Source organism: Empidonax traillii, unplaced genomic scaffold, assembly GCF_003031625.1.
Source record: "Empidonax traillii isolate 1590-97213 ecotype Southwest subspecies unplaced genomic scaffold, ASM303162v1 scaffold229:size1690559, whole genome shotgun sequence".
Lineage (NCBI taxonomy): Eukaryota > Metazoa > Chordata > Aves > Passeriformes > Tyrannidae > Empidonax > Empidonax traillii.
This window is the reverse complement of record NW_020955422.1, coordinates 845,314-867,554: the sequence shown is the minus strand read 5'-3', so window position 1 is coordinate 867,554 and position 22,241 is coordinate 845,314. Positions and strand designations below refer to the sequence as shown.

The following is a 22,241-nucleotide window of genomic DNA, read 5'->3' as shown; positions in this document are numbered from 1 at the left end:
TTTTTCCTGAAGTGTAATGCTTGTAAAAAGCAAATCTTTTTATTCATACTAGTCTCCAGATTTCCTTCCCCTTTTCTTTATTGCATGAGGCATTAGCGTGGTAACACCCTTCACGTTTCTCAGGCTTTTGTCTGTTCCTGCTGCGTTGCCTACTGGAAGTCAAACAGTGCTACTTGGTTTCTGACATAACTGATTACTATGGAAATTATTACCATGTCATAAACAGAGGATTTCATGGGTCGAATGTGTGGCAGGAACGCAGACGACTCTGTAAGCAGGAGGTTCCTGGTAATAAGGCAAAAGGGAAGAGAAATGCAGAAATCAGACAATGCTTGTGCAAAATCCATTGTTGCAGATTTTTCTTTAGAAGGCATAACCTGCAGGAGCATGGGGATCGAGCAGGTTGCTTGGGGGGGAGGTTGTTTTTAAATGAGTGAAAAGATAAATGTGAGTTTATGCTTCAAGAAATAATTATTTTATTTTGACTCCAGCAGTTGGCACTGGCCAAAGTGATTTCCGAGGGCATTCGATGTATGTCCCAGATCACTGTTCCACGCTAGGGAGACTTGACAGCTATCGCTCTGCCATGCAGCGCTCGGAAACCAAGGACACCAGCTGCCAGACGGAGGAAGTTAAAGTTGTGCCCCCTTCAATGAGAAGAATAAGAGCACAGAAAGGACAAGGCATTGCAGCCCAGATGTCTCAGTTCTCCAGCTCATCTGGAAACATGTCAGTGATGAGTGATTCTGCTGCAGTTATATTTGCTTCTCGCCAAAATAGCGACATAGGTTTTCACAGCTTGCCTCGAGTCGGTGCAAGAGTGTCTCTGCAGTCCCTAGACCAGACACAGAGCATCTCTAGGCAGACGGAAGACATTGCTGGCACTTTACCTCACCAGATAAGTAAATTGCAAGTGGATGATAGTGTTGTGCATCTGAGGAATAATCCCACGACAGGGACCCTGTCGAGGCCAAAGTCTCAAGAGGTGAGAAGCTGTGATAGTGAGAAGTCCGCAAGCCCAGCATGTGTGGTCTCTCCTCATGCCACCTACTCAACAAGCATCATACCCAATGCAACACTGTCATCCTCCTCAGAAGTTATTATTATTCACGCTGCCCAGAGTGTTGGATCATTGGATAGTAAAATGAACAGCTCCACTGCCTACCCAAATCCAAGAGACAATCCTGTTACCAGCAGTGCAATAAGTGGGAAAGAAGATCACCATTCTTCAAGCGGTAACTGGAGTGAGAGTAGCTCCACACGTCACTCACAGACTTCAGATACCATCCCATCGAATGCTGTCATGATGCTTTCTCTTGGTGACTCTGCTGTCTCTCTTACCACTCCTGGGAATGCAGAGGCTGGGTCTCAGACCACAACCTACAGCTGCAGGAACAATGTTGCTTTACCAAACCCTTCCCAGGACAGCGACGGTAGGAGTGAATCTAGCTATTCTGGGGAGCGAGCACAGGCAGCAGTGGACAGCACAGAGCACTGGTTGTACAAGTCTTCAGAAAACAGTGAGACTCCTTCACGCAAGGTGGTTTGTACCACACCAGGCTATGCCACTCCTGGTAGCAACCTGAGCAGCAGCAGCCTGGAGAGGACATCGGTCAGGGATGATTCTACTTCTCTGTATTCTGGGGACCACGATGGTTATTACAGTTCCGTGCATAATGACTCCGGGCTGAAGTCAGACATGCCGTACAATAATACTAATGGTTTTGGGAACCCAAGAGACAGTGTGATAAATGTCTTCGAAGGAAAGGAGAAGAAACAGCAGGATGACCAGTCAGGCCAAGGTGACAAATCTCTTGCAAGAAACATCTCTCTGAAAAAGGCCAAGAAACCACCTTTGCCACCATCCAGAACAGACTCACTCAGAAGGCTGCCTAAGAAAAAAGTCCAATCCAGTGGACAGGTACTTGATGAAACCCTCATTGCCACCCTCCAGCATTCTCTGCAGTTAAATCTCAAGTGCAAAAATGGCAGCTCCCCTTCCCAGAGCCCCTCCAGTGATTACGAGGATCCCTGGGTGTTGCGCTCCCGCAGCCAAAGCTCGGTCAGTGCAAGCAGCAGCATGATGTCCACCACTGCTCCAAACCTTTACTCCATCTGCACAGTCACTCCCTCACAGAGTGAAACAAGTAGCATCAAGTCAGAGTATGCTGACCAGTGGGGCTACTACAGCGACTATGCCGCAGTGACAGACGACCAGGTGAAATCCCCAGTGACCCATTCTGTCAGTACATCGTCGGCTCTCAGCGATTACAGCATCAGCCACTTCAGTGATGGCTCAAGGGCTTCTGTGCCACAAGTGCCCAGTGGGCTGGCAAAACCAAAGAGCACTTCTCCAGAGAAATCCCACCGAGTCACGTCACCGTCAAGTGGGTACTCCAGCCAGTCCAATACACCCACTGCGCTTACTCCAGTGCCTGTACTTTTAAAACCTGCATCATCAGGAAATGGGAAATCCAAGCTGAAGCCTAAAGTGCCTGAAAGGAAATCCTCTCTTCTGTCTTCAGTTTCCATGTCTTCATCCTCCACTTCCCTTTCTTCAAATACATCTACCGAAGGGAGTGTGAGTGTGAAGAAACTAGACCCCGCCCTGAGCCCTCCTCTGGATTCTGGTGCACCTCCTCCACCACCTCTTCTTCCAACACCTCCACATTGCCCCGAACTTTCTCCTCCCCCTCCTCCTCCTCCAGCAGAAGTCATGGATTCGTCACCATTGTCAGCCTCTCCCACATTCCCCCCTCCTCCACCAGAAGCTAATGTAAATTCTTCCTTTGCTCAGACTGTCCCTTGGTTTTCTCAAGAAGCTTCCATCAGTTCATTCTCTTCCACCATTCCTCCTCCTCCTACTTGCCCCTTAGCTGTCCCACCACCAGCACCACCTCTTGATCCCAAGTTAACAAAAGGTGCAACAATATACCCACAGTATTCTTTTAAGAAACGCAATCAGGAAGATTCTTGCTATAGTCCAGTGAAACAACCACTCAACAAGCAAGACTCATCGAGACCTGTGATGCCATTAGTAACTACCAAAGCATTGCAAATGGTGCAGTTGAGGTCTGTGAAAAAAGCGACAGAAGGTGAACCTGAATCTGCTTCTGAAGCCACCTCTGAGGAGAAGGGTACTTTAAATTCATCGTCACAGTCTTCCCTAAAGTCGTCTCTCTCACTAAGACTCAGTAGCAGCTTAGGCAATGAGGAAATGAAAACTCAAGGCACTTCATTTAAAAATGCAGTTCAAACACTGTCTCGAGGTTCTCCTCTCATTCTCTCTGATAACACACCTGCTCTTGACAGCGATGAAAAACCTATTAATGCAGTAGGTCTAAAAAAGTCTTCTGAAGCTGATGCACTGGGGACAGCTACTGAAGACACACCTGAGTCTTTGGTGCAGAATGAAGGCCTTCGTTCTGGTATGTCACCTCAGGGGTCACCAGCATCTCCTGACAAGGTTCAGGTCATATTGCCAAGCAAGAAACCACCTCCTATTTCAAAGAAACCCAAACTGTTCCTTGTTGTACCACCTCCACAGTTAGATGTTACAGTGGAGAAAGCAGCTGAAGTGAGTGATACTGTCAGAAGCACATCAAGTCCGACTAAGAGAGACACTGTGCTCGCACACTGCGAGGAGGCGAGAAATTGTCTTACAGATGGACTCAGTTCTAGCGAGATGGACTCTGGCAGCCTGGTTCCTGAGGGAGGAGCTGCTGGATTCACCTTCTCTGAGGCAGGGGGAGCAAATGCCTTTGTGGTACAGCCTGCTGCATCACCAGTTCAAGAAGAGCCCAGGCAGGAGGAGCAGTCTGCTTTTGATGAAGGAAGCAGTTCAGGCAGCAGCCAAGACAGCGGCAGTAACGCTGACGGGCACCTACCTCAAGAGAACGAAAGTGGTGAGTCTCTTTTCTCTGACTCCTCTTCAGATACAGCAGTAGCTGTTTTAAAGAAGCTGGGGAGTGAGAATAGCAATCCTAGCATTGAGGTGGGATTCTGTAGAGGAAAGAACCTCTTGTGATTATTATAACTAAAGGACTAAGGAAAGTTGCAGGGATCTGATTAATATTTCATGAGATTTCTTATAATTCCTTTCTGACTTCTCATTGCAGACATGGAAAGAAAATGATGCTTTATTTGACTGTGCTAGTGTTAAAGCATACTATGAAAACATAGTTAGCTTTGGAAATTTTGCTTTTGCAATTTAGTGGGAATCATACAAATTTTCTTGTATTTCTTCTGCGTGTGTATGTGTGACCAAACACAAGCATTTCATGCACTGCAGTTTACTAAGCAAATGTTGATCTGAAATCACAATTATGACAACAGTGCACTCAGTCTCTCAGATGCTTTGCCTTTGAGGCAGCAAGGGCTGGTTTCAGCATTATATGCCTGTTGGATTCACATGATGGACTGACAGTTTTGTTCATTCTCTCTGCGTAGTGGAAGTGTTTGAATCAGATACAGCAAATAGTTCATTCCTGCCAAGCTGTAGTTATGGGGAAGAGACGGATGGAGTGGCAACACCAGCGAGACCAAGGACTACTGAAGATCTTTTTGCAGCCATTCACAGGTACTGCAGAAATTGCCCCTCCCATACTGTCAGGTCCAGTAGGTCTCTCAAAAATTAGTTTAACATTTACTAAAATTCTCAATTACAACAGTCATTGCTTTATGAAAAAGCACACATTTATCAACTTTCTACTAAGGCTATATATGAGAAAGATAAAGAAAAGAACTTGCCTTTTATTGTTTTACAAATATATGTAATCCATGCTGAACTAGAAATGACCAGATTAAATCATTGTAGATTATATTATAAATATCTTACCCCTTAAAATACCAAATTATGTCTAGTAGTTATTGTACTGTTCTCAATCTGCCATATTAACTCTACTGTTGCTTTTTCTGTGTATCTTTTTGTTTTCATTCTCGTTCTTCTCCATCTTTTTACTCTCTTCGCTGCTTATATGGTGCAGTTTGGGACAGAGGCTCAACGCTAATGCTTCATGGCAAGCGTGGCTGAAACTGGCAAGTAACACAACATGTCAGTCATATGGCAAAACATATGGCAAACGCTGGATTATAGTTTGCCATAATCCAGCCTGAGGTCCGGTGTTTTGTGTCAAAATGATTCATGAATGAAATGTGCAGTACTGGCTCTGTTATTGATGACATTATTCATTTCCCTTGAAAACAAAATCACCCTGAACGGCAGCTAGGTTTTTGTGCTGTTCACAAAATCAGGTTCTCAAAAATAAAAAGTAGAAAACCCCAAGCAAATAAAAGCTTTAAACCACAAAAGGAAACGTGTGCACCATTTAAACAGCACACACAGACCTTGCCTGTAGACTAGATTGGGTGTAGTGGTAGCACCATCTTGCGGCTTTGTCTTATACTGCAAACTGCAGAGAGGACGCCGTAACTGCTCAGGGAATGTGCTCAGCAGCTCCGTGTGGGTTTATCCAGGTATTTAGTCAGTTTGCCCATTTGTGGCCGAGTTCTGCATCAGGAATGAAGAACAGGCAGAGCAGCTGGGAGCCTCTAGCACTTCGGATGCAAATGCTATTGTTTTTCATTTTTGAAACTATTCCCTTTCACATGTTACAAAAATTACATATATATGACACTGACTTTTTATAATTTACTGTTACCTCTTAGGACTTGGCCTGTAGGAGGTGTTCTAAAAAGGGTCTGTTGCATTCATGTTGCATGGCATCACTAGAACTGCAACAAATCTGGTTTTAGAATGAAACCTGGAGCCTTTCTCCATTATGTATGCAGATAGAGAGGGGATCTCTGTGTGTGTGCACACACATGCAATTTGTGAGTTTATGGGGAAATGGACAATGGAACCGGATGTGACATAATTAAAGCTGTCACATTTGTTATTAAGACCTTGCTTTTCCTGGCTCTAGACTTGAACCACTATCTTCCTTGGTTGTTAATAAAGAAAGGTTTTGGTCTTCCCCCCACTGTTTCTAAAAGGTATTATTTCAGTGATTGGCACTCCTGAGTATGTGCTTTGGAGTAAGACAAGAAATTTAGTGGTATGTGCGTTAAGGACAGAAAGAGTAACTTAAGTTTTAAGTCACAGTTTTGTTTAAATATATACCCTATCTGTCTGAAAAGCCACCAAAACCAAATCTGGTTCTTAAAATTAAGTTTTTTCCATAATTGATACATACTGAGAAAAGCTGGTTACATGCTGACAGCAAAGTGACTGACTGCTCTGCACTGCACTGCATTCACAGTCTTACCGGATTAATCCAAGCTAGGATAATGAAGTCTTCCCTGCAGATCTTTGCAATTGAATTTCTCCTTTTTTCCCCCCCCCCCCCCCCCCCCCAATTCAATTTGGGTTTTGGCAGCAGTACAACCCCAGCACTGCAGTGTTTAAAGATACATGTAGGCAACCAAAACTCTAATGAAGGAAAATCTTTTCCCTTTAACAAATGCACAGACATATTCACATACAGGCTTGCAGACCATCCAAGCACCCTAACAATTTGCTGCCTACAATACTAATACACAGTTAAATCTAGATAAGGTTTGTATGTTTGCTGCTGTTGAAGTCATCATTTTATCTCTATGCTGTCTTCTGGTGTCCATTCATCCTCAGGCTGAATGGATGTTGGTATTACATTATTCTTCCAGAAGGACAGGTGGAGGCAGCAGCAGCTGCTGAAAATAACAGGTGGTACAGCTATCTGTGGGGGGTATCATAAGTAATCTACGCATAAACTTCACCACCACTTAAGAGAGACAGGATCACTCCAAAGTCTTGGCAGATCTATGGCAATGTCTGTTGCTGCCACCTACTCAGACAGTGCATCTTTCTGCTTTGTTTTCAGGGTTTCTTTTTAATTATTATTAATGCAATACATAAAAACATTTGAGCTTGCCTTGGTAAAATCTCAAGGCTTTTAAGAAAGTAAAGCTAAAGATCACATTAAGTAGAAACCTGTTTTACAAGGGGAATGGTCTGTATTGAGCACATGCTTGATAAAAATTAATATGGTATTACAGCATTATAATCTTGTATTTGTAACAAGTCTGCTGGCTTCTTTTTAACTTCTTCCAAAATACCATATTTGAAATTAGGCTTTATACTGTCTTTCTGAATAAATTCTTGCTTCGTCAGCAAAGAAGCAAAACAGCTTTGCCACAGATACCAGGCATGTACATTTCTTTAAGATTTCTAATAATGCAAAAATGGAACAATAGAAGTGAAATTTCCACTTATTCCCAGTTCCATGATTGTTTTTTAATTTTGCTTTTGTTACCCCTGCACTTTACATTTAAATTGAAAAACACTCCACCCTTTCATTTGGAAAGATAACTTTCTTGTCAGGAAGTTGGTCTCTCCTTCATTTAGTTGAAGAGTTGCAATGACAGAGCACCAACATAACTGTGAATTTTGTCCATGCATCTTAAGAGAAACTGGAAAACTCTTTTGAGTATTTATTTAATATTTTGGTTAGGGAGGGTATTGTTTTTTTAATCATTTAATTCAGAATATTTGCATGTGGCTCCATTTTCTCCATCTTAACTTCAGCAGCAGTGTATTGAATCAGTGTCCTTTTCTAAAGGAAAGTGCACCTGTTCTCCATAGAATGTCAAATGAAATAGTAAAACAAAACAACCAAATATACTCTAGATGACATATTTTGAATCAAGTCCCTAAACTAACAGAGAAATATTGTTGAGTCTAAATCTTTATAGCATATTAGATTAGCAGATTAATACTGACTTAGCAGTTTAATACTGACTGCCGAAAATCTGATAAACGAAATTTGCTTAAGTGTTTTGTACATCAGTATTGCCAGTTTTAGTAGTTTCATTGTTCCAGATTTGCAGAAAAAGAGCAGTAAACTTAGCTTATACCTCTAATACCTGCATTAATACCTGCACAGTTCTGGTGGTGTTCTTACTCATGCTTTAGATTTAGATTACTTCTCCCTTTTCCCTCTCTCTGCTTTAGCTTAATTCATTGTCATTCCTCTAAATCGAGTTTAATTAGGGGAGTCAAAAAGTTTCATTTTTTGTTTGTTCCTCTTTTTTTTTTTTGTTCTGTTTCAAACTCAGATCCAAAAGGAAAGTCCTTGGCCGTAAAGATTCTGAAGACGACCGTACCCGCAACCATTCTCCGTCGCCCCCCGTAACTCCCACTGGTGCTTCCCCAAATTTAGCTACCCTCAAACAAGCCGGATCTATTCAGAGAAGCGTTCGCAAGAGCAGCACCAGCAACGACAACTTCAAAGCCCTGCTGCTGAAGAAAGGGAGCCGCTGTGACACCAGTTCCCGGATGTCTGCGGCAGAGATGCTGAAGAACACGGACCCGCGGTTCCATCGGACAAAGACAGATGCCCCCGCTGACCTTTCTGACAACCCTGCCAGCTGCTCACCCAGCAAGAGCAAACGGGCCCAGGAAGAATGGGCCAAGAGCGAGGGCCTGATGCCAAGGAGCATGTCCTTCTCTGGCACTAGGTACGGCCGGTCACGAACACCCCCGTCTGCTGCCAGCAGCAAGTACAACGTCCGCAACCGCATCCAGAGCAGCCCCATGACTGTCATTAGTGAAGGAGATGGGGAAGTGGTGGAACAGTCAGAGGGCAGGGTCCGGAGGACTTTGGAAGAGCAGCAAGAGAGGCAGCTTAATATGTTTAACAGTGATGAAATGGACATGAATGACTTTGCATATGTTGAGGAGGCAGGATGCAAGGAGACCTTGGATCCGGCCCATCTAGACTTAATGACTCAACCAGGTACTTCAAGGAAGTATCTAAGCCCTTCAGCTGAAGAAAGTTAAAAGGCAGTGTGACAGAAGGCTTTGGGTATTAGTCTAGAAAATCACAGAGGACTAGATTCCCGAAGAAAGCCCAGACCAGGACAAGTTTACTTTGCTGAGCATTTATTCCATGAACTGCATGTGTATGTTTAAATGCTAAAGCGATGGTGGTTCTGCATGGTTGGGTTGGGTTGGGGAGCACTTGCTTTGAATGAGTGGTCTGTGGCTTAAAGAAAGTTAAGTTGAATTTTTTGTGTAAAGCCTTAGAAGTCCTCTTGTGGGGTGGGAGGGAAGTTTTCTCAGAGTCTGTAGGGGTGTGAAGTTTTTCTTTTTCTTGAGACTGCAGTTGTGCAAGAAAAATTTAGGAATAAACCTGAAATGGGAAGGCTCCTGTGGTACAAGCTGGACATTTGGTTCAAAAGCATTGTAGTGGTGCAGCGTAGTGCATATGTTAAGCAGAGAGAGGCACGGTGAGGCCCATTCACCTGTGAGAAGGTAGTAGGGTTGGTGCTGGGGTTACATGGTTTATTACTGGGTTATTGGCCCAGTGTTCGATGAAGCATGTCCTGCTTGAGCGATTAGCTCACCAGATTTTGAATTGGTCCAGAGTACTGTAATTTTTATTCTTTTTCCTGAGGGAAAATGAAATACACAGTGAACGTGGAAAAGGGAGCTGAGTTTTATAACACACTACTAGCTGCTGTGCAGCCACACAATTATGCTTGGTGAAACACTCATTTCCAAGTGAATTGCTTTCTTGACTGGAGTATTCCCTTAGAGAACTGGAACAACTGGATGTCTGCAGAGGATGCAAGCAGACAACATTTGAAAAGTGGGAGAGGAATGAAGCAGTGTACTGCTAGAATTTGGAAGGGTTACTACTATTGTGGTTTAGGAATGATATTCCCCAATTTAGTTTTTCCACTGAACCACTCTAAACCAAGTGCCGCTCCCTCCCTCCCTCCTCCCCTTCCCTGCTTCGGCAGGCTAGAGAGGAGAATTGAAGGCACAAAAAATAAGGATCACAGGTTGAGGTAAGGACAGTTGTCTGAAAACAGCAATGAGATAAGAAAAAGAACAGTAACAGCAACAATACTAATGACAGAGTGCAGGAGAAAGCGGAAAACGATTCACACGCAATTGCTCACCGGAGCCCAGTAATACACGAACCTGCCACCACGCTACCCCGACTGGGAGAGCCCCCCATTCCCTGCCCCTGGTAATGATGTGAGGTGGTATGGAATAATTGCCCCTCCTGGCTACTGCAGAAATTAACCCTGTCCTGGCCGGAACCAGGACAGTTAGATTTCTGAATTAGAAAGCAAAGTTTGACTTTTAGAACTTGCACTACAAAGCTGTAGGTGGAGCCTGTCTTTCAAAACTGAAACTTGGGAGTTGTGTTTTGCCAGAAGTTTTGTCTTCCATTTGTCAAAACAGGAAGACTATTACTTTTCATCACTTGAAATACAGATACTTGCTAACTTTTGGTTACCAAAGAATAAGTTACAGTTACCTTACTTTTTGATTTGCCTGCAGTATTTCTCTTATTTTTTAACCTTAATAATTTAGTGAGGTTCATTTTTATTGTATATTTTACAGATAATAAAAACATTTAACGGTTTCCCAATTGTAAAGAAAATTAATTGAAACTGAAATACTGGCTGGAGTTTTTGGTTCTTAGTAGGAGTGAAGCTTTTAATTTTTAAGAAGAATTTTGCATCATTTGATGGCATGCGCAGTTTTTGTATTGTTTGTAAATATTGAAAGTTGTTAAAATATCTTTTGATCTCCGTACCGTAGAATTTATACATTTTTAGATTGCTTTTAAGAAGAAAAAGCACTCTTTGTAGATTATTTATTTTAGAGAAATATGCTTGTAATCTCTTTCTTCAATCCTTTACTTGTTAGTAATGTAAATTTCAGGGGCCTTCGTTTAACTCTTCCCTTCATAAGAGGGGAATAGTGGTGAAAATGCTGTGACTTTGCTTCAATAAAGAAAAAGCCTGCCAGTTGCCATATTGTCTTTTGAATTGATTAAAATCTTCTTCAAAAGATGTGTCCCTCCGTGTATGGCAACCCACTGAATGCCATAATCCATGCATCCAGCTACTAATCTCCCATTTTTCATTGCAAAATTTACTAATTCACTTTACAGACAATTAAAGTGTACTTACATATACATTGCATTTTGGCATCTCAATTCTGAGACTAAAAAAAATTGAAATAATAATAAGCTTTTTCCAGTGTCATGTGTGAATGTTTCTACTACTTTTCTCCTACTTGCAACCTGTCCCAGAAAACTAAAATTCTTGGAGAACCAGATTATAAGCAGAATAAGCAAGGAGTAAAATAAAATGGAGAAGGTGAATCCAGCTGCACTCAGTGGAACAAGGGTGGGATTAACTGGTGCACAGTAAACTTCCTGCCATTTTTATGTGCTAACTATATTTAAAGAACCATTGGATTTTTTAAATTAAATTAAAACCTGGTTGGATAAAGTAGATTGTTTCAGATATTATTAGTACAGATCTGAACTACATTCTGTTGCAAAGAGGGCAAAACATTCTGCCACTGCTAAACATCTTAAGAGTCTTGATTTTGTGTGTTTCCCAGAGATGATCACATGAAACATGAAAGGTACTGTCCCTTTCAAAACTATGCATAAATACTAGCTAGTCCTCGTACCACCATCCTGACAGGAAAATACTTAGGCTTTGTTTTATTGTTTACAGTAAAATAAAAATTGCTGCACTGGAGAAAATTACAGCAGCACTGTGCATCAAGTGCATGTAGGAGGGAGCCTAGCCAGCTTGTTCCCTTTTTCCCTTATGCTGGCCAGATGATACTGCCAGTCACTTTTATAGGTTATACGGGGAACTCTTTGGAAAGTCCCAGCTTAAATGTACGTCATCTTATTGATGCAGGTAGGTGAGATTAAACTTCAGTGTAGCATGGGCTGAATTTCATCCCTGGCCACAGGTAGCCTTGATGCTCATCTGAAATCCACATCTGGTGTAAGGTGATTTGGATTGAAGCTCAGGTTTTGGTTAGTATGCAGAAAGCAGCATTTATGTAGCCCTACTGACATTGCTACTGACTACATTTTTCACAGTATAAAGATACAGTGAAATACATGAAATGTGCTGAATTATGTTTAATGGTGCTTATAATACTTTGGTAACTGACATAACTTTCTTGGAGAGGTATCAGAGTATCACCTCCCTGCTGCATCATCCTCTGTAGCAGCACACAGAGCTGGTTAGTACCTTGGTTTTCTCAGCAGTGCAGTCCTTGGACCAAGTTTCCCCTGAAAACCTTGAGAGCATGCAGCTTTAGGCTATGTTTCATGTGCTTGCAACAGCTTTGGTGTTTATGTATTTATAATAAGAAAAACATACTTAATTTTTTGTCACATTTGCAGCTTCAAAGTTACTTTATTCTGTAATAAGGTTCCTCCACAGGGAGGTATTATTGCAGTGGTGGCTTTATTGGTCAACAAGTGTAGATTAAGTTTTGCAAAACTCATCTAAAGGTATCTTGAGCAGTAGGAGAGGAACACACATACACAAACTTGTCTGTGCTAAAGAGAAAAAGCAGACTTGTCATCCTGATGCTTAATGTATCATGCTTGTTACAGGCCTTGTTCAGAGTTTACAGTTAATTTACAGTTTGCCTCTAAAACAACCATTATTGAAGCTAGATGTGAGATTAATATCCGAGTTTCCTTTTATTGGGAGTGATTTTCAACTTTAGTCTTTTTCTAAATTTTACCCTTTATTAACTCATTCCATACTTCACCTCTTTATGTTCAAAGTTTGTTCTTAGTGCTGTCAGATATAGGCAGCTATAATCCCCCTGAGAATTAGAGCCCTCCAGTTATTACATTAATACATTCATAAGGCTTGGGGGCATTTACAAGTCTTCACTACTGTTTGTATGTTGAAAAGGAGAATTTATTACTTAATCAAAATTATGAAGGTTATGCAAGGAGCAATAGCTTGGTGAGAGGAGGTTTGGAAGGCTACTGGAAATCAGTTAAAAGAATTGGAAAGAAGTGGATTTGATGAAGACAGGGTTTTGAGGAAACGGGACTGGATGCTGGTTCATGCATGATGCTTGGCCTGAAAGAAGGCACAGAATAATTTCAGGAAAGGTGAAGCAGGGAAATTACTGAGAAGTGCACAGAATAAGGTATGGGGTGGGCAGGCAGATTCTTGAAGATAAAGAAGTTTCAGCAAGTCCAGAAGAGAGAAAAAGGTGAAGGAACAATGGAATAGTCATAGAGGAAAGAAAAATTTTAGCCTACGTGTTTCCTCCTAATTCAAAGGCTGTAGAAGGTCAAAGTCAGTTAAATATGAGAAAAAAAAACAACCCAAAATTTTAGAAGAGTTAAAAACGCAAAATTGGGTGAGCTTAGTGAAACAGTAATAAGCTGAAGTAAGGAATGCTCTAGGGGACCACAGGCAACACCAAGTATGTGGCTACAGGCTCGAGCACAACTCCTGGAAAAGTTCTGTACAGAAACACCAGGCCTGAAATCTGGAAAGAGTAAGGGGGTTTGGGAAGATTAAAGCTCAGATTCATCCTGCCTAATTTCTACCAACAACTCTGCATCCAGTGATTTCAGTGGACTGGTTACAGGTCTCCAGGCACCTGTTTTTGGATATCTTGCTAAACTTTCAGTAATTTCCTGAAGCCACTCATGCATGCAGCACGGGGATGGGTGTGTTCATAGTTCTGCAAGCAAATAGATCTTGTCAGGTATTGTTTGGATACCACAAAGTTCTGGAAAAGCCATATATAGCAGCAGTCACTGTTCCAACAAACCTGCTGCTACAGAACACTTAAGTGATTCAAAATAATGCATTGTTTGCTTCTATAGTAGAGAATTAGAAAGGTGAACTTCAGGGGTAGAACAACATAATACAAAAATTACAGTGGCAATGAGGAATCGTTTTATCTGTTTAAAATAACTTCAGTACTCACAAAAGAGAACACAATAGCTATATAATGTCCTTGGGATTTTTCTTAGTTCCCGCCTTAAACTTTATTTTTTAAGTAACTTTCAGAAAAAATTCTTGCATGGTTAAGACTAGAAAAGTCTTAATTGATAATTTTGTTTGTTCTGAAAAGGTATTATCAACTTTAAATCAGAGTACAGTATTAAAATCTTGCAGCTGTTCAGTGTTGACTGTGGCTTTACTGCTGTGAATTAATAAACACTCAACAGAGTAAAATACAAAGGTGTTTGATAAAGATGTGCTATGCCATAAATTGTCCTGAAAAACTGGGTAAAAGCCTTGATAGTTGTCCCACAACAATAGTGCTTCCCTCGCAGAATGTTTTGCAACATTTTATGTTGCAAATTTAGCTCTTTGCAATTGGGTTCTTTCACATAATGTGCAACCAACCTTTTGAGGGCCAATCAATTCTTCTCTCAGCAATACTGATGGAAAACGTCATTGATTTTCAGTCGCAAATTGTTTGTTAATAGTGAATCCAAATGTGTGTGTATATGCATGGGGGGAGGTATATAGAGAAGAAAGTGCAACACAATTGTACATGAGTTGCCCCTGTCTATAGTATACTGCTCTATTTGTGCACCATCCTTCAGTATAAAACCAGAAATTTTAGCTACTGAAGGGGAAAAAAAAAAAAAAAAAGTAGTGAAAATCTGTCAGGACATGTAGATAGCAGAAGTTTCTGCATATTCAGTACCTCTTGAAAACAAACAGTAAAAATTTCAGTTCTGTGTTTAGATGGTAAAAACTGATTGGGGGGGCACATGTAAATTACAAAGAGACATAGATAAAATCTGTCAACAAACAAGAAAATCAAGAAACAAAACATCCCGTCTGCCATCTGAAGAGGAATGTTGTTCTTCTACATGTTCTTTAAAAGTCAATCAAATATCCATTTGGTTTAATTTTTTGCAAATGGAATTGCTAGCTATGTTTCTAATGCTCTTTTCACACTGGGTTGCAGAAAATGACACAGAAATTCCTGCCTTCAGAAGGATTTCTAGGTCAGTTTAAAACAGGTAAAAGAGCATTACAATGACAAGAACATTCAGTGTGCAGTGCAGCGTCACCATTTGAGAAGCTGCCGTAATGGAGTCTGAAAGATGGACCCATCCTTTTTGCCTTAATTGGGATGTTGTACTGTGCTGTCTGGAAAATTATGATTATTGCAAATTACTGTGCCAGCTGGGAGCTGCAGTGTAGTCAAAAGGATTAAAAAAAGCAAAGCCCAGATTTATATAGTCAGTACAGCAGGCACAGACTATGGAGTGATAATGATTTTAATGTATTTACTTTTTTATAGAGTCCTAATACAAAGCAAAAGAACATTTCAGAAAGGAGATCTTAAGACAATGAAAACGTGTATGGGGAGCATTTAGCTGTGAGCAGAGGTCATGCAGCTGCACCGAAGTCGAAGTTTGGGTCTAGGGTGCCTTGTATCCATTTGCAAGCTATGGATACAGGTACCAAGCCACTTATGATGTCAAATGAGACTGGCATATTGTCATACACAGCACACTTGATCGATTAGGGCAAAACTTTGTTATCCAGGATCAACCAAACTTAAATTCCACAGAAAGATCTCTGTCATGTGATATTGAGGGGGGAAAAGCTTACCTCGATGTGATATTCAAGAGATAGCACCTTATTTATTCCAACATGGAACATGAAGAGTGATTTTCTCCATTTTCTGATGCAGGATTTTGCAAAATTTGTCACAATTTAAGGTTGAGGCTTGTGGGGACATGAAAAGCAGTTGATAGGTTATTTCTGAGTTTAAAAATCTATCGACAATACTTTGTTTCTAAACTGTTATGCACAACCCAAGGCAAAAAAGTTGTGTAACATAAAAGCTTTTTCTGAAGTGCAGCTTTGAAGTCCAGGACTGACTATGCACCAAGTAAGTCATCTAATTCATGGGATGAGTTTCTTGCGTGATGTGACAACCTCATGTAGACCCATGTTGGATTTTGGGAACAAAGAATCTAAAAAATTACTTTCTGTGCCACAAAAATGCTCTCTCAAATGATCACCGGTATCTGAGAAATTGTAGTGACACCTTAGAACTGAATTTCCACATTAGAGATTATGTAAAATGCTGAGAAAAGAGGGAAGAAAGTATCTTGACAATAAACTGAAATGTCTTTCTCAAAAGTCATTCTGGTTGTTATTCATTGGACTTTTCCTTCTTTGAATAAACCAGATCTCATGTGCATCTATTAATTCTCTAGACTGCCTTAGCAGTATTCTTTCGACAGGTATTTCCTTTTCCTGTTTGAGACTTGCTAGCATCAAGAGTCTTTCTTTGCAATATTGATAGGTCTTTTGAAAGGCCTGCTGAGAATAATAAATATTAAAGGAATCTAAGCTTGATTATCCGTTATACCCTAGTCTGTAGACCATGGATTTCTCAAAGTTCATCTAGTTGGGAAAATGCCATCAGGGACAGCAACTCCTGCTTCTGTGCCAGTCCATATGCATACCTGACAGCATAAGGGTCTCCAGCCCTATCTTGTGCTGGATTCCTGCAGATAATCTCACCTTTTCTAACATGATCTTCCAACCCTCTGACGTGCCTTTTGGCACGTCTGCTTTCCTTAATCCCAACCCCAGATGCCACCTGTGGATGCTCCAGCAGAACTCCAGGAACTGATGCTGACCTCCAAGCTCTCACTCACCGTCCCATTTCACACCCAGCTCCCACAAACTAGAAGCTCAGCTCTGTGTGCTCAGGCACCCCACCTCATTCTCTCACCCATGAGAGGACTGCAGACAGCTCCAGCTAGCGATGGCACCACTCCAGCAGTAACAGCCCAGACAGGCGCTCGCAGTGTGCACTTAAATGCACGGTGGGAGGTGTCTCTGCCCTCAGCACCCAACATCAGGTTGCGGTTTGTGCCCACAGTGGGGGAATCCATCCACAGTCTGTTTAGGTTTCCTAAAGGCTTGTGGGGAAAGGTGGTCCTACGAAAAAAGAGAGTCGGTACTAAACATCTTTTCAATGGACAAATTGGTAAGATAAATGGCTGCACATCTTGATTTGCATTTCTTAAGAACTTGATGTCCCAAGAGATGCTACCTGAAAATGTAGAATTCCAGCAAAATAGGGCCTAATTTTGAACACTGAAAATAAATTTAAGTTTTTCCTGATAGTCTTCAATTGCGCTTTTTAGTAGTCTGTAACTCTGAGAAGACACTGGCATGTGGAATTTAGTTTGTTTCCCTCACATTTGTAAAGTACTCGATTTTTTCCCCTCCTCCTGAGCTCCTGTTGGCACAACGGGTTTTTTGTGATATTGAACAACCAATGTGGGATAATAGCGGAAGACTGGCGAGGAGGATTATAAACACACTCAAGTGACTTGCAGCTGGGGTGTAGAAAAACACATATATCATACTAATTGTTGTTTAGCCTTGTGTGTTTGACAAGTAGAACATCTGTGTTTAGATAACAAAGACTCAGAGGCACCCTATCAGACATGCCTGAGATTCCTGCTCTGCTTGGGGAAAGATCAAAGCACAGTGGGAAAACATGCCTGTGCAAATCCCTGATAAACAGGCAAAGACAGCAGTTTCGGTGATCCTCTAGGATGTAGGTGCTTGTGTCCCTCCTTGTGTGCCTCTGCCTGGGTGCTGCTTGGGGAATCCTCCAGTTGGTGAGGTAACAGAAATAAATTTAGTCTTTGTATTTCATCTGAGGTTTTGTGGTTGTTCCTGTGTCCTGCTTGCGCTGACTCACACAACTAAGTAGGGAAAATGTGTGATTATAGAAACTAATATGTAATCTGATAAGATACAACTACGAAAATTGTGGCCTTGGTAAAGAAAAAAAAAAAGAAAAAGGAAGAAAATTGTAAAGGATTTAGCATAAGAATTACCCCAGTGAGCACCTGTGGTAAGAGGGTGATGATCTTTGCTGTATTACAGGCTAATTCAGACCAGGTTTTGTCTCCAGACATTGCATGATTTAGTTGATGAAAATGAAAACTCAGTTCCCCAATGCAGGAAAGTAGGTACTAGTTTGCCACCTTTATTATTCTTGAGATTCTCTTTGGATTATAGGGACACAAACCATTTGGTAGCACTACAGAAATTAATCCACACCTGGAAAACCCACTCGTTTCTGCTCTTTGTTCAGCAAAGATACCCAATTCCAACAGATTAATTTCATCATCCTGATGTTTGAGTGGCATTAACAGAAGACTACAAAGGTGAGCACAGAGTGGATGTGCACAAGGCTCGCTGGCTACTCAGGTAAGTAAAAAGAGTTCAGTGGCACTTAGAAACTCAAGGATTTCAGCTAAAGAGCATAGAGTTCAAGAAAGCATCTGTCTCGGTGACTTGTTCAGAGGCTGCATTTGCTCCTTTAATTCTGCAAATAAATCTAGTGTAACTCAATTGTTCTGCCATAGTTCTGTGGGCAACAGAGCAGAAGCACTGTTTTTTCTGTACCTTAACAACTTGTTGGATCCTCTGCTGCACTGCACAGTGCACACTGCAGTAACATACTCACTGTCTTTCTAAAGCCTTTCTTCTATGTGGGTCTTCTCAGTGTCTTACAGGACTTTACTGAAGTCATTATTATAATCGCTTTCCTTGAAACTTGAGTTTCCACGAAACTGAAAGACACTTTGTATTTTTGAAACGATGTATTTTCAGACAGATTTCGCAGAGAGGCCAAAACAGTCTGGAAAAGCTAGTTAAAAGAAGAGGCTCTGAGACTCCGTGCAACATAATCGTATTACACTGGACTAGTTTTCTGAGGAAACCTTGCACATCCTTTTTCCTCAGCTACATTTTCCTCAGCTTCTAGCACTGTGACCAAAGAGATATGTCTGAAGGATCACTACTGGTCCTGAAGGCTGTTTGTTTTGTAACAAGCCTGTGGGCCAAGCACTTTACGGACCTGACAAAACGCATGTTCCTATCCCTAGATGGTCTTTATTTGTCTCAGTTGCTTTCTCCTCACTGAGGACTGGAAAGAGTTAATTTTACTCACAGATGGGCACAATAAAATCCACAGCTGCCTGTGGGATTGGAAAGACTAGGCCAGGTGGTAGCAGTCAAGGAATCCTCAAGGAAGTCAAGAGCAGCACTAGCATCTCATTGAAACAAGCCAACCTAACCAAGAAAGTTAAATTTTGGCTGCATAATGGTTGCATAAGGGTTCCTTTAAGTCCTGAGAACCCCTTGATTGCACTGCCAAAAACAGGCCACAGTCAAAATGAGTTAAAGTATGAGTATTATGAGTTAAAGTTAGTTTGGGAGTGAGCTTTGAAAAGCACAGTGCAAGAAATAGTTCATCTGAAGACATCTGGGATGCCAAGCCTTGCTTTCCCATGGTTTATCAAGCACTGATTGTTACAGGTAATTTTAAATACTTCAAAGTGTGTTGAGTTACATTACAAGATTTATTGCTGCTTTATTGACTGTGACCCAGAACAGAAGTCATTCCTTCTATTGGAAGAATCCTTGCCTTCGTATAATATTGTCTAAGGGAAAAATTTGCTTTTCAGGAAGCTGTATCAAAGCTGAAGAAAGGCTTTGTACAGTATGGAAAACAGCTATTTAAATTCTCTCAAAATGGTTGTAATCAAGCAGTTTCAATGTAGGTCAAATGTTTAAGTTGCCTTAAATAATATAAAAATTGTGCTATCATTTTTTGTTCTTTGGTACAAATTGCATTTAATCTGAAGTTATAACTTTCTGAGTGGTGCAAGCAATGGAACCGGAGGATGCAAAACTTACAGGCCTTCAAGAGGAAGAAACTGGAAAGTAGAAAGAGCTGTGTTACACATTTCTTCTGGTGAACAAGGTGTGCCTTGAAAGCCTTCGCTTTTCATTCTTGTCCTTCAGCTGACTCTTGTAAGGACTACTACTGCTACCCATTAGCTTCTCTGCCCTTGATTGAACCAGCAGCTGAATTAATGGTGTACTTACTGTCAGATGTATGGAGGCTGTAAATTAAAACTGGACAGCAGTAGGTGTCATCTTTGCCAATGACCACTCTCTGCAAGACAGATTCCTCTGTGAATCTGCTTCTGAGTTGCTGCAGTTTTGTATTTAGCCAGAGTAAGACTGCTGAGTCACCTTCTAATATAGATAAAACCTACATCTTTAAGAGTTATTTGACTACTAGAGCACATATAGTTCATGCTAGTGGAGTTTGTACTAGCAAAAGTAGTTGTGTGTCTGTATTTGGAGGCTTTGCTGGCATAGGGACCCAAGCAAAATCCTTACAAGTGCAGATTAAGCCAAATGTTGTATTTTGGGGGCAGTTCCTTCTTGTTCACTGTGATATTGTTAAACTATCATAAAGATATTCTGACTCAATGTCAGAGTTTGCTTCTTTTTTTTTTTTTTTTTAGTGTAAAGTTATTCCATTTCAGTGAGGGATCTAAATTTCTAGACAAGGTATTTGTTACAAACGAGCATCTCTCTGAGGAGAAATTAAGTGCTTATTCTGTCTTTCCTAGGCCAAGGCCAAGAAATGACTGTCCTGTTTTGAAAAACTTATTTTGTCACTGGCAAGTAAAAACCAGTGAGTCATGAGTTAGCTTTTAGCTCAGCAAAGATTAGGTGCCAGATGATCGATCTATGCACAAGCATGAATCATTTTTATCCAAGATGTTGGTTTCTGAGCTCCTACTGTGGTTGCAAAGAGCTGTCTCATCTTTCCTTCCTTCAGGTGGAATGAGAGAGAGGATATTCTAATAATTTGAAAGTACTGTATTATTACTGGATGTGAAAGTACTGTATTATTACTGGAGATGCATGCTGAATACTGTCACTGGATATTTAGTAGAACTGTTTTGTATAAATTACCTGCATTGCTTTCCTTTAAATGTCTTTTGAGCAAGTAACTGGCATGTGTGCAAGGTATATCTGCATCTTGGTCTGCAGAGCAGTGGATCCCTGTCAGTAAGAGACTCTGACAGCTCTCACAGAGAGGAGAAGCACAAAGATGGCCCTCTCTGAAGCCTCCTTAATGGGGTAGTCCCTATTGTTCCATAGTTTCCCATAACAACAAGGCATTGTATATACACGATTAATCTCACATTAGGAGAGTCAACAACTTGTAAGACTTCATATGTGTACTAGCAGATATGAGATCTAAAAAAAAAAAAAAAAAACTACAAAAAAACTTTGTGATTATAAAGTACAATGGTAGCGTTACAGTGATTTCTGGATGCGTATGAAATCTCCTAGTATCAGATTTTCAAAGAACCAGCCATCTGATTTCATACAAAATTTAGAAATTATGGGCAAAATTTGATTTGATATAGCTTTAGCTATACCAAGAAAGGACTCGGAAAGACATCCAATCCATTCCTTGCTCCAATGAGGAGCCTTCATCATTCTGGGCATAAGTTTGTCTAAATTCTTAGTGTGGCCAGAGATAATGTTGCCAGTGTTTTGGTGCACTTTCAGGCTCACTTCACTTTTAGAAATCTCTTTTCTGACTTAAACTTGTTTCACTTTAAGATCACCAGCAGCAGTTCAGATTGGTGCAAGCATGAGGGGTGCTTATTTTGCTTTGTTTGCAGTTACCTTTTAGGTAATCGAAAACTTAATGTCTTTCCTCAGTCTAAAATCTTCACCTTTCAGGTTACTGGAGCTGAGAAAAAGATCTTCCCCTTGCACTTATGCTTGCTCTATAGCCAGGCATGAGTTCCTTTCAGGTCATGAGCTCTCTGGATGCAGAAGGTGCTCGCCCTAGGGACCTGAGAGCTGTTCCACAAGCAGTAGCACTAATACCAGTAACACTGGTTACCACAATCTGATATGAGCAGAGGTACCTCCTAGGTAATGGAGATTTAATTTCAATGTGTTTGCATGAGAAACATTCTCTTTTTGTTTTAGTGGACCTTCTCTTTGGGGTGGGGATTTAAGAGTAGAGGTGCTGCTGAGGTTGAAACCTGCTAGGAACAATTAACATGCAAGACTAGAAAAATCTGTGCTGGAATACGGTAAGAAATACCAATTCCAGATAGAATAAAAAGCAGTCTACAAGAAAGAAGAATTTAAGTCATAGCAGTATTTCTGTTAATTTGAAATTGAGCAAGTGTCTGTTTTTAATTGTCTATAGTAATGCAAACAATCAGAAACTGTTTATCTAAAACAGGATTTGAGAGTTATCCAGTAAATACTATGTGAAACACAATCACTCTCGATATTCTTGCAGAGAATAGGAATCCTCAGCTATTTTAGAAATATATTAGTCCTAGTCACAAGAAAGCAGTCAAAAAGTTTTCTTAATTGTAACTAAGGTAACTAGAGAGCCGTTTAGAATGATGAGCCCAGGGGCTGAGTACCGGTCTCTACCCATGTTAAGGGTAAACAAGAAACTGTGCTGAATAACAGTGCAACTCATTTCAGAACACAGCAGATCTTTAAAGGCAAAATATACTCCATTTGATATT

General features: G+C 40.9%; 1 protein-coding gene across 10 annotated transcripts in view; it reads left to right on the top strand.

The window, feature by feature from the left end:
* The window catches only part of NHSL1 (NHS like 1), a 177,422-nt gene extending 166,124 nt beyond the window's left edge, over positions 1 to 11,298 (top strand). For 7 of the 10 annotated variants that reach the window (XM_027888000.1, XM_027888002.1, XM_027888005.1 and 4 more), the window contains 3 exons: positions 492 to 3,905; positions 4,450 to 4,579; positions 8,095 to 11,298. In XM_027888000.1, the coding sequence (XP_027743801.1) occupies positions 492 to 3,905; positions 4,450 to 4,579; positions 8,095 to 8,818 (4,268 nt within the window). In that variant the 3' untranslated portion in view covers positions 8,819 to 11,298. Of the gene's footprint in view, positions 1 to 491; positions 3,906 to 4,449; positions 4,580 to 4,985; positions 5,038 to 8,094 lie in introns of all 10 variants that reach the window. The other 3 variants (XM_027888001.1, XM_027888003.1, XM_027888009.1) reach the window with 2 other exon arrangements.
* The last annotated feature ends 10,943 nt before the right edge of the window (positions 11,299 to 22,241 follow it).